Consider the following 12,108-nt stretch of genomic DNA (forward strand, 5'->3'; position numbering starts at 1 on the left):
ATACAAAAGTTTTAACAATACTTAAAGTATAACAACTTAATATTAGCCAAAAAAGAGTAATAATCCATTTGTGTTTTAAATCAAACCAAACCAAAATAAAGAAACCAGTTGTGTAAGATTTAATTTCCCTAAACGAATAATAAACATTATTTTGAATAATAATTTTTGCATATATGGAGTACAATTCTAAATAAAAAAGTACAGGATTTTTTTTACATTTTTATCAGAAAATTTGGTGATGGGCATTCCACGTGTTTTAAAGTGCACAACACGTATAATGGTGCCTGAATTATACTTCCAGTATTATGCTTTACTGAAAAACTTTAGCATTATTAAAGACACTGGACACTCTTTGGTAATTGTCAAAGACCAGTCTTTACACTCCGTGTATCTCAACATATGCATAAAATAACAACCCTGTGTAAATTTGAACTCATTTCGTCGTCAAAGTTGAGAGATAATAATGGAAGAAAAAACACCCCTGTCACATTAAGTTGTGTGCTTTCAGATGCTTGATTTCGGGACCTCAAAATCTAATTCTGAGGTATCCAGATCAAATTCGTGGAAAATTACTTCTTTCTCGAAAACTACGTTCTTTCAGAGGGAGCCGTTTCTCACAATGTTTTAAACTATCAACAGCTCTCCGTGGCTTGTTACCAAGTACGTTTTTATTGTAACAATTATTTTGAGTAATTACCAATAGTGTTCACTGCCTCGAAACCTGAATCATCAAATGTGCAATAGAGGTGGGGTCGGGATAAGCTTGAGCTTGGTTGATATGTGTAGGGCAGAAACTGAAACTTAAATTGATAAGTAGAAACCAACCAGTGACAGTTGTAGTGGATTTAACTGTGCAACATTTCGTTTTGAAAGTGTCATCCTTAAATTTCGTAACTCACTCTGGATTGGATTCCATTATCACATTGGTACTTAATTGTGGATAAGGCTTAATCTGGAGTAATCTGTGGATTAATCTGTTGTATCCATTAACAAACTGTGTGTAAGCAAACCATGTACTTTTCTTTACCTTTATTTCGAAATCAATGGATTCTGTGTACAAAAAAGACACACAAAAAATTAATGAAATCCACCTGTGTATAACTGATAGCAAGAATAATGAGGTATTCCGAGGATGTCGCTGCCTGTGGAATATGGAGATAACTCTATGTATAATCTTAACAAAACCATTTATAATTTTTTTTTTTTTTTTTTTATTTTTTACTTCTAACAAACAACAAACAGCAACAACCAGTAATTATTATACCCTGAAAAAGGGTGCTATATATGCGCCAACGTGTATATAGCACTGCACCTTAAACTCTGGGGAAAGGGTGGGATTGAAGAAATGGCTTCTGCAGGAGACTGTCTGGTGCTCTAAGGAAGGTTATTTTACATCCCGGGTGCAGCGACAGAAAAGATACAATGATTATAAATGTATTTGTATTTTAAAATGTGAAGGGCTCAAGGTTTGGAGCAGAATTGTCAATTTCTGCTCTGATGTGGATTGCGCAAAGGTAATAAAGTTCCGAGCATCATTTTGCAACTTACTCCATCAATTTTCTCGGGCGTAATGCAAATTCCGTAATTGTTTCGCAAACATCAATTAAATTCCCTCAAAAATGACGTTCGAAACTGGGTGTTTATGACCGGAAAAAAAATATTATGGAAGCTTGACAAAGTGTTTATTTTTGATAGATTTTAGGTATGAGAGGCTGCAATTATCAGGGAAATAACAAATATTAATTAGTGACAGAGAATATTTGCTTTGTTTTTCTGAAACTTTTTTGCTCTCTTCTGTCAGGCTTATATTTTCTGTGTTTGGTGTTTTGTTTAATTTTTTTGAAAGTATTTCAGTTGGGCCTTGCCATAGAAAATAATGAATGTTCCTTTTGCTTTACTTGTGCTATTTTTGAACTAATATAACCACAGGTTTCAAGTGCTCGAGACTCTACTTGTTTAACATGACCACTGCAAGATGAAAACTAACTGAACTATCCTTACATGAACATTTTACTAAACCTAAATATGTATAAAATAATTTAATATATCTTAAAATGACAAAATAGTTTTTTGAAAGATGACATTTGAGGTTGTATAATGGTCCATATTTCAAAGAAGTTGCCTTATGTTGTTGGGAGTAACAAACAAAAACTACAAACATGTATCCAGGAGAGAGCACAATATAAAATCAATAAATTATTATTATTATTATTATTATTTACTTACCACGATGTTCTACACTGAAACTACGTGGAGATGAAGATGATCCATAAAAAGATTGAGCTTGAAGTGGAGGAAAATGAGGAATGTAACTCATCGGAGGACCCTGGGTAAAACAAATCGAGGGGAGAATACAGTAAAAGGTTTTCTACGTCTGTGGTCTTTATTTTGTTGTAAAAAACTGAGATAACGAATAATAAATGGCAACCTGAATAAACATACAAAAGTTTTAACAATACTTAAAGTATAACAACTTAATATTAGCCAAAAAAGGGTAATAATCCATTTGTGTTTTAAATCAAACCAAATCTAAATAAAGAAACCAGTTGTGTAAGATTTCATTTCCCTTCAATGAATAATAAATATTATTTTGAATAATAACTTTTGACTATGGAGTACTACTTTAAATAAAAAAGTACAGGATTTGTTAACATTTTTATCAGAAAATTTGGTGATGGGCATTCCAAGTGTTTTAAAGTGCACATCACGTGTAATGGTGCCTGAAATAAACACCCAGTTTATGTTTTACGAAAAAAAGCATTATTAAAGGCACTGGACACTCTTTGGTAACTGTCAAAGACCAGTCTTCTCACTTGGTGTATCTCAACATATGCACAAAATACAAAACCTGTGACAATTTGAACTCAATTCGTCAAAGTTGCAAGATAATAATGGAAGAAAAAACACCACTGTCACATTAAGTTGTGTGCTTTCAGATGCTTGATTTCGGGACCTCAAAATCAAATTCTGAGGTCTCTTATTTCTCTATACATCAAACTTGTGGAAAAATTACTTCTTTCTCGAAAACTACGTTCTTTGAGAGGGAGCCGTTTCTCAAAATGTTTTATACTATCAACAGCTATCTGTTGCTCGTTACCGAGTATGTTTTTATTGTAACAATTATTTTGAGGAATTAACAATAGGTTCACTGCCTCGGGACCTGAATCATCAAAATGTGCAATAGGGGTGCGTCGGGATAAGCTTGGGCTTGGTTGATATGCGTGTAGGGCAGGAACTGAAACTTGAATTGATAAGTAAACACCAATCAGTGACAGTTGTAGTGGATTTAACTGTGCAACATTTCGTTTTGAAAGTGTCATCCTTAAATTTCGTAACTCACTCTGGATTGGATTCCATTATCACATTGGTACTTAATTGTGGATAAGGCTTAATCTGGAGTAATCTGTGGATTAATCTGTTGTATCCATTAACAAACTGTGTGTAAGCAAACCATGTACTTTTCTTTACCTGTGGTTCTTCTAAATCGATGGATTCTGTGTACAAAAAAGACACACAACAAATTAATAAAATCCACCTGTGTATAACTGAGAGCAAGAACAATGAGGTATCCTGAGGAAAGATGAAGAGAGTGAGGCATGGTGTGCCAAGGTGGAGTGACGGAAGATGAAGAGAGTGAAGCATGGTGAGCCAAGGTGGAGTGAGGGAAGATGAAGAGAGTGAGGGAGGGTGAGCCAAGGTGGAGTGAGGGAAGATGAAGAGAGTGAAGCATGGTGTGCCAAGGTGGAGTGACGGAAGATGAAGAGAGTGAGGCATGTGAGCCAAGGTGGAGTGAGGGAAGATGAAGAGAGTGAAGCATGGTGTGCCAAGGTGGAGTGACGGAAGATGAAGAGAGTGAGGCATGTGAGCCAAGGTGGAGTGAGGGAAGATGAAGAGAGTGAGGCATGTGAGCCAAGGTGGAGTGAGGGAAGATGAAGAGAGTGAAGCATGGTGTGTCAAGGTGGAGTGAGGGAAGATGAAGAGAGTGAGGCATGGTGTGTCAAGGTGGAGTGAGGGAAGATGAAGAGAGTGAGGCATGGTGTGCCAATGTGGAGTGAGGGAGATGAAGAGAGTGAAGCATGGTTTGCCAAGGTGGAGTGAGGGAAGATGAAGAGAGTGAGCCCGGGTGTGCCAAGGGGGAGTGAGGGAAGATGAAGAGAGTGAAGCATGGTTTGCCAAGGTGGAGTGAGGCAAGATGAAGAGAGTGAGGCATGGTGTGACAAGGTGGAGTGAGGGAAGATGAAGAGAGTGAGGCAAGGTGTGCCATAGTGGAGTGAGGGAAGATGAAGAGAGTGAGGCAAGGTGTGCCAAGGTGGAGTGAGGGAAGATGAAGAGAGTGAGGCATGGTGTGACAAGGTGGAGTGAGGGAAGATGAAGAGAGTGAAGCATGGTGTGCCATAGTGGAGTGAGGGAAGATGAAGAGAGTGAGGCAAGGTGTGCCAAGGTGGAGTGAGGGAAGATGAAGAGAGTGAAGCATGGTAAGCCAAGGTGGAGTGAGGGAAGATGAAGAGAGTGTGGCATGGTGTGCCAAGGTGGAGTGAGGGAAGATGAAGAGAGTGAAGCATGGTAAGCCAAGGTGGAGTGAGGGAGATGAAGAGAGTGAGGCAGGGTGTGACAAGGTGGAGTGAGGGAAGATGAAGAGAGTGCAGCATGGTGAGCCAAGGTGAGTGTGGGTAGATGAAGAGAGTGAGGCAGGGTGTGCCAAGGGGGAGTGGGGAAAGATGAGGAGAGCGAAGCATGGTGTGCCAAGGTGGATTAAGGCAAGATGAAGAGAGTGAAGCATGGTGTGCCAATGTGGAGTGAGGCAAGATGAAGAGAGTGAGGCATGGTGTGCCAATGTGGAGTGAGGCAAGATGAAGAGAGTGAGGGAGGGTGAGCCAAGGTGGAGTGAGGAAAGAGAGTGGGGGAGGGTGAGCCAAGGTGGAGTGAGGAAAGATGAAGAGAGTGAAGCATGGTGTGACAAGGTGGAGTGAGGGAAGATGAAGAGAGTGAAGCATGGTGAGCCAAGGTGGAGTGAGGGAAGATGAAGAGAGTGAAGCATGGTGAGCCAAGGTGGAGTGAGGGTAGATGAAGAGAGTGAGGCAGGGTGTGTTAAGGGGGAGTGGGGGAAGATGAAGAGAGCGAAGCATGGTGTGCCAAGGTGGATTAAGGCAAGATGAAGAGAGTGAAGCATGGTGTGCCAATGTGGAGTGAGGCAAGATGAAGAGAGTGAGGGAGGGTGAGCCAAGGTGGAGTGAGGAAAGAGAGTGGGGGAGGGTGAGCCAAGGTGGAGTGAGGAAAGATGAAGAGAGTGAAGCATGGTGTGCCAAGGTGGATTAAGGCAAGATGAAGAGGGTGAGGCATGGTGTGCCAAGGTGGAGTGAGGGAAGATGAAGAGAGTGAAGCATGGTGAGCCAAGGTGGAGTGAGGGAAGATGAAGAGAGTGAAGCATGGTGTGCCAAGGTGGAGTGAGGGAAGATGAAGAGAGTGAAGCATGGTGAGCCAAGGTGGAGTGAGGGAAGATGAAGAGAGTGAAGCATGGTGAGCCAAGGGGAGTGACGGAAGATGAAGAGAGTGAAGCATGGTGTGTCAAGGTGGAGTGGGGGAAGATGAAGAAAGTGAGGCATGGTGTGCCAAGGTGGAGTGAGGGAAGATGAAGAGAGTGAGGCATGGTGTGTCAAGGTGGAGTGGGGGAAGATGAAGAGAGTGAGGCATGGTGTGCCAAGGTGGAGTGAGGCAAGATGAAGAGAGTGAAGCATGGTGTGCCAAGGTGGAGTGAGGGAAGATGAAGAGAGTGAAGCATGGTGAGCCAAGGTGGAGTGAGGGAAGATGAAGAGAGTGAAGCATGGTGAGCCAAGGGGAGTGACGGAAGATGAAGAGAGTGAAGCATGGTGTGTCAAGGTGGAGTGGGGGAAGATGAAGAAAGTGAGGCATGGTGTGCCAAGGTGGAGTGAGGGAAGATGAAGAGAGTGAGGCATGGTGTGTCAAGGTGGAGTGGGGGAAGATGAAGAGAGTGAGGCATGGTGTGCCAAGGTGGAGTGAGGCAAGATGAAGAGAGTGAAGCATGGTGTGCCAAGGTGGAGTGAGGGAAGATGAAGAGAGTGAAGCATGGTGAGCCAAGGTGGAGTGAGGCAAGATGAAGAGAGTGAAGCATGGTGAGCCAAAGTGGAGTGAGGGAAGATGAAGAGAGTGTGGCATGGTGTGCCAAGGTGGAGTGAGGGAAGATGAAGAGAGTGAAGCAAGGTAAGCCAAGGTGGAGTGAGGGAAGATGAAGAGAGTGTGCCAAGGTGTGCCAAAGTGGAGTGAGGGAAGATGAAGAGAGTGTGGCATGGTGTGCCAAGGTGGAGTGAGGGAAGATGAAGAGAGTGAAGCATGGTGAGCCAAAGTGGAGTGAGGGAAGATGAAGAGAGTGTGGCATGGTGTGACAAGGTGGAGTGAGGGAAGATGAAGAGAGTGAAGCATGGTAAGCCAAGGTGGAGTGAGGGAAGATGAAGAGAGTGTGCCAAGGTGTGCCAAGGTGGAGTGAGGGAAGATGAAGAGAGTGAGGCATGGTGTGTCAAGGTGGAGTGGGGGAAGATGAAGAGAGTGAGGCATGGTGTGCCAAGGTGGAGTGAGGCAAGATGAAGAGAGTGAAGCATTGTGTGCCAAGGTGGAGTGAGGGTAGATGAAGAGAGTGAGGCATGGTGTGCCAAGGTGGAGTGAAGGAAGAAGAAGAGAGTGAAGCATGGTGTGCCAAGGTGGAGTGAGGGAAGATGAAGAGAGTGAAGCATGGTGTGCCAAGGTGGAGTGAGGGAAGATGAAGAGAGTGAAGCATGGTGTGCCAAGGTGGAGTGGGGGAAGATGAAGAGAGTGAGGCATGGTGTGCCAAGGTGGAGTGAGGGAAGATGAAGAGAGTGAGGCATGGTGTGCCAAGGTGGAGTGGGGGAAGATGAAGAGAGTGTGCCAAGGTGTGCCAAGGTGGAGTGAGGGAAGATGAAGAGAGTGAGGCATGGTGTGTCAAGGTGGAGTGGGGGAAGATGAAGAGAGTGAGGCATGGTGTGCCAAGGTGGAGTGAGGCAAGATGAAGAGAGTGAAGCATTGTGTGCCAAGGTGGAGTGAGGGTAGATGAAGAGAGTGAGGCATGGTGTGCCAAGGTGGAGTGAAGGAAGAAGAAGAGAGTGAAGCATGGTGTGCCAAGGTGGAGTGAGGGAAGATGAAGAGAGTGAAGCATGGTGTGCCAAGGTGGAGTGAGGGAAGATGAAGAGAGTGAAGCATGGTGTGCCAAGGTGGAGTGGGGGAAGATGAAGAGAGTGAGGCATGGTGTGCCAAGGTGGAGTGAGGGAAGATGAAGAGAGTGAGGCATGGTGTGCCAAGGTGGAGTGGGGGAAGATGAAGAGAGTGAGGCATGGTGTGCCAAGGTGGAGTGAAGGAAGAAGAAGAGAGTGAAGCATGGTGTGCCAAGGTGGAGTGAGGGAAGATGAAGAGAGTGAGGCATGGTGTGCCAAGGTGGAGTGTGGAAAAGGAGAGAGTGAGGGAAATGAAATCATTACTTTCATATAAGATGTATGTTGGTATACCTTCATCTTTATCTGACAACAAAGTTTTTTCCATACTGATCTTGAGCCCTTCCAGGTTAGATTCCTGAACCAGGAGAAAAAGAATGTGAATGTTTCTATCAATCAATGGTGTGACTCCAAGCTTGTTCATATTGAAAACAAAAATAAAGTAAACAAACCACAAGTACAAATCTAACATATATACTACAGGGGGAAACAATGCTCTGGAAACTTGAGACTTCATAGCTACATTAAACGAAAATGCATTAAATTAAGTGCTTTTCATTTTAAGAAACAAGGTTCATCGTACATACAGTATGGACGGTCATTTGTTAATCAGTAATCTTTTTTCTTTCGACCTTGATTGTTATCGTGACACTTGTGTCCTTGAGCAAGATACTTTACTATAATTGCTTCTCTTCACCCAGGGGTATAAATGGGTACCTGCGATGGTAGAGGTTGATATTGTGAATAAAAGCTTTTGGAGCGCCACGGCAGCTCGGGGCTGTATACTCCCTATAATGGGAGCTGAGAAAGATTTAAGGGATGTTTATTGGCCCAATGAACAGGTTTATTGTGAAATGCGCTATATAAGAATTTGTTATTATTATTATCAGCAGTATCTATTTGATATTTAACAGGTAGACTGAAACTTAGAAACTACCAAAGTTTAAAGTGGCATCAGCTTTTGACTAAGATAATTATGTCTTACATCAGTTTGGTCATCTTGCTTCGACTGTTTCAAATCAGTTGGGTCACCCTGCAGTGAGTATCTTACTACATTTGAGTAATCTTGCATCTTTTTCTCTGAATGTAAACAAAATGTAAACCAGTTCGTTCGTGAATAGTCTGTTCCTCTTAAACAGGTACATTTACAAAATTTGAAAGACCAGATTTGAAAAAAAGAAAGAAAAAACTACATCATCAACCCATTCTTTTCTGTTGTACCCAAACATCGATGAGCACTTCATCCTCATCCATTTCCCAAAGTCATGTGATTTGATTTAAACTTTGTTAATATACTGAAATCTGTTTTAACATTATTTCAATGTATAGTGCTTAAAAGCACTGTATACTCATATAACACTTTCCCATGTTACTGAAAAAAAGGAAAATCCATGGGGAAATTACTCAAGTGGGATTTGAACCCAGTGCCCTTGTAATCAAAGAGCAGGTGTTTCAGGAACAATTTTGTTGGTCTTTAGTGGCAGAACATTTGCTCTAAAAAAGGTCAAGGTCCAGGTTTTTTCGAATGACTGCAGGATTGTATAATTTGATACACTGCCTAACTATAAACTATTCTTTATCCCTTTTGTAAAATTTAGTATTTAGCTGTTCCGACCTACCGTCGGAACAGGTTTTGTTTCTGTCGAGATTTTTTTTGTTTTCCTTTTTCTTTGTTTCCGCCTAAAACCCATAGCAATTGCGCACGTTTTTTCTTTAAACCTAATATTCTAAAGTTTAAGGACAACAGAGTTAAATCACATACCAAACTGAAGCTTAGAACATAAGCTTTACTCTAAATGTAAAAAATGTTGAAATTCTTAATTAATTAACAACGTTACCCTCATTTGCATATTTAATTAGGAAATCTTTGCAGCACCATATCTCATGAAGTGCGAGGCCGATTTTCGAACTGTTTGTAGGTATAGGGTCCTTGGGGATTGGAGAATATTTTTGAAAAACCGCGACCCCAAGTTGATCTCTTCTTCCGGGTCAACCGAAAGTGGGACCATATCTCAAGAAGTACAGGGCCGATTTATATACAGTTTGTATTTATAAACTCCTTGGGGATTGGAGATCAATTTTGAAAAACCGTGACCTCAAGTTGACTTCTACTTCCGGGTTAACCGGAAGTGGGACCATATCTCACGTACTATACAACCGATTTTCAAACTTTCTTCAGTTTTAGACCTCTTAGGCATTAGAAAATTACTTTGAAAAAACGTGACCCCAAGTTGACCTTTACTTCTGGGTCAACCGGCAGTGGGACCATATCTCAAGAACTACACAACTGATTTTCAAACTTTTTTTTAGTTATAGACTCCTTAGACATAAGTATTTATTTTGAAAACCCGTGACTCCATGTTGACCTTTACTACCGGGCTAATCGGAAGTGGGACCATATCTCAAGTACTGTACAACCGATTTTCAATCTTTTTTCAGTTTTGGACTCCTAAGGAATTACAAATAAACTTTGAAAACCATGACCTCGTGTTGACCTTTACTTCGAGGTCAACCGGAAGTAGGACCATATCTCATGAAAAACACGGCCGATTTTGTTAACTGTATGTAGTAATATTTGAGATTGGAGATTAATTTTGAAAAACCGTGAACTCAAGTTGACCTCTTCTTCCGGGTCAACCAGAAGTGGGACCATATCTCAAGAACTATATGACCCAACTTTTAATTCAGTTATAGACTCCTTGGTCATTGAAGCACATAATCCAAGCAAAACAACACGGAACAGCTTTGTGTTTGTTCACAAACACCTAATGTCTAGTAATTGAATTGCATGTTTATGATGTGATCCTTCACTAAGATAACAAACCATAAGTAATAAGTTTGTTCTACTTACCTTGTCTTTTTTTCCACATTTCAGCTTCAGCCAAGAATCTTTTTTGACTGTGAAAGATCCTCAGTTCATACAAAGCGAATTTGTTCACTATGTTGTGCATTGTCCTGTGATGATAAAGGGTTTTCAGGAAAGACATCCCAATAAAATTACCGGACATCCTACCATGAATATGATGCACAGTAAATACAGAACAAATCAAAATTATTATGAATAAACCAGGTTGCTGCTCTTGCCATCCTCTATGACATTCCATCCAGCGGTGCCAATCTTTCATCAAATCAGTCTGTTCATTGATCAGTTCCAGTTCATTGAGTTGTTGTTTGCCAATCTCCCCTGCAGGTAGATCATCTTGCTTAGAGGACTCATTCTCCAGCTTGCTGCCTTTTTTCTGCTTTTGGAGATCTGTGAGGTTCTGAACCAATTGCTGCTGTGTGTTAATGAGCACATTCAGATTCTTCATGTACTGCTCTTGATAGGCAGGCTCCTTATCCAGTAGGGTTTGTTGAGCCAAGCCTTGCAAATCATCAACTAGCATTTGTTGGCAGTAGTATACACTTTCTATGTACTGTTTTGTTTCATACTCTCCGACATGTGGTGGTGTATAATCAGGACTCATCAGGTCGGGAAAAAGATGCATCAGTGTCAACTCTAGTTTAAAATGAGCCTGTTTCATTTTGTAATGATCTTGTTTCTCTGATACTTTGGTGTCTGTTATCAATTGAGCTTCATCAACAGATTTCATCCTATGTAGATTCAGCTTTAATGACACCAAGTGGATCTTACTCAAAAGAACATCTAATTCTGAAAAGTCTCTTGATGTCTGTTGATCCAGTTGACTGTCAGATGCTCTTTGTTGGACACTTGTAGCCATTTCTTGTTGGAAGTTTACAAGCTGTTTCTGTTCATTGATCAATTTCCCCATCAATGAATGTAACTGACCTGGTAGCATCTCGGTTGTTACCATAGTTGAGAGCTCAATGATTTCATCTGAGATGTACCTCAAATGCTTAAGAAAAATCAGAAAAGTTTTGAAATGAGTGAAAAGTTAAAGATAAAGTGTAATAAAGAGATGGTATGAAGGGACAAATGCAACCGGAATACAAGGTTGGGGAAACTACCCGAGTAATCAGGGCAGTCACCTGTAAGAAGTTTTGGTTTGTGAAGCTATTTATACACATATAGCTGAGGGATCAACCGTAAGTGTTCCTTATAGACTGGTAAAAGGTTGACCAGTAATAACTTATTCTATAAGTTTCAACCAAAGGGAGCTGCTTTCGAAGTGGTTAATTGTTTAGTGAAAGACAAGTAAACCATCATGTTATCAAGCTATAAGGCCTATCCAACAAAGTAAGCTCAAAACTCAACTGAGCCATTTTAAATAGGAAGACGTCTTTCAAGTCATCGGGTAAAATAATACATCATCATTATTTTTCTGAGTGACTTCCATCATCATACAATTGGCAGGATTAAAGTTACTTCGATGGTAAATACACCATTTAAGTACTACATTATTCTTTGCAAGTTTAATAATTGAGTGTTGATTAGACTGCCAGAAGTTAAGTATCATATTAATTCAACATATTATTTAAAAGTGTGCATTCGATCAGACGGTTTTATATCATTGATGACTGCCAAGAAACCGAAGTGTCTCAATCTTAACCCCCTAATAGGACTCCAGCATTGGGCGATATCCAACCAGAAAGAGCTGAACTATTGCAAACACATTGATAATTTAACATTTAACTCATTGATTTGATCAGGATACTCTGGTCATCTTCAGGAGAATGCTGGATTCTTTTGTTGTATAGGCCTAATTCTTAACTCCTATCAAAGCAATTAAACTCACAGAGGTGGGGTTGGGATAAACATTGAGCTTGGTTGATATGTGTGTAGGGCAAGAACTGAAACTTAAATTTGATAAGTAGAAACAAACCAGTGACAGTTGTAGATTTAACTGCGCAACATTTCGTTTTGAAAGTGTCATCCTTAAATTTCGTAACTCACTCTGGATTGGATTCC

The 12,108-nt window shown here is 41.0% G+C and overlaps 1 protein-coding gene across 2 annotated transcripts in view; it reads right to left on the reverse strand.

Annotated features, from left to right (window-relative positions):
- The window catches only part of LOC139951592 (uncharacterized), a 53,088-nt gene that overhangs the window by 26,359 nt on the left and 14,621 nt on the right, over positions 1–12,108 (reverse strand). For both annotated transcript variants that reach the window (XM_071950554.1, XM_071950553.1), the window contains exons 6-11: positions 10,090–11,095; positions 8,224–8,318; positions 7,533–7,596; positions 3,469–3,494; positions 2,227–2,326; positions 1,028–1,050 (exon numbers count right to left, since the gene is read on the reverse strand). In XM_071950554.1, coding sequence (XP_071806655.1) covers positions 1,028–1,050; positions 2,227–2,326; positions 3,469–3,494; positions 7,533–7,596; positions 8,224–8,318; positions 10,090–11,095 — 1,314 coding nt within the window. The remainder of the gene's footprint in view (positions 1–1,027; positions 1,051–2,226; positions 2,327–3,468; positions 3,495–7,532; positions 7,597–8,223; positions 8,319–10,089; positions 11,096–12,108) is intronic.

The sequence above is a fragment of the Asterias amurensis genome, chromosome 19, assembly GCF_032118995.1.
Source record: "Asterias amurensis chromosome 19, ASM3211899v1".
Taxonomy (NCBI): domain Eukaryota; kingdom Metazoa; phylum Echinodermata; class Asteroidea; order Forcipulatida; family Asteriidae; genus Asterias; species Asterias amurensis.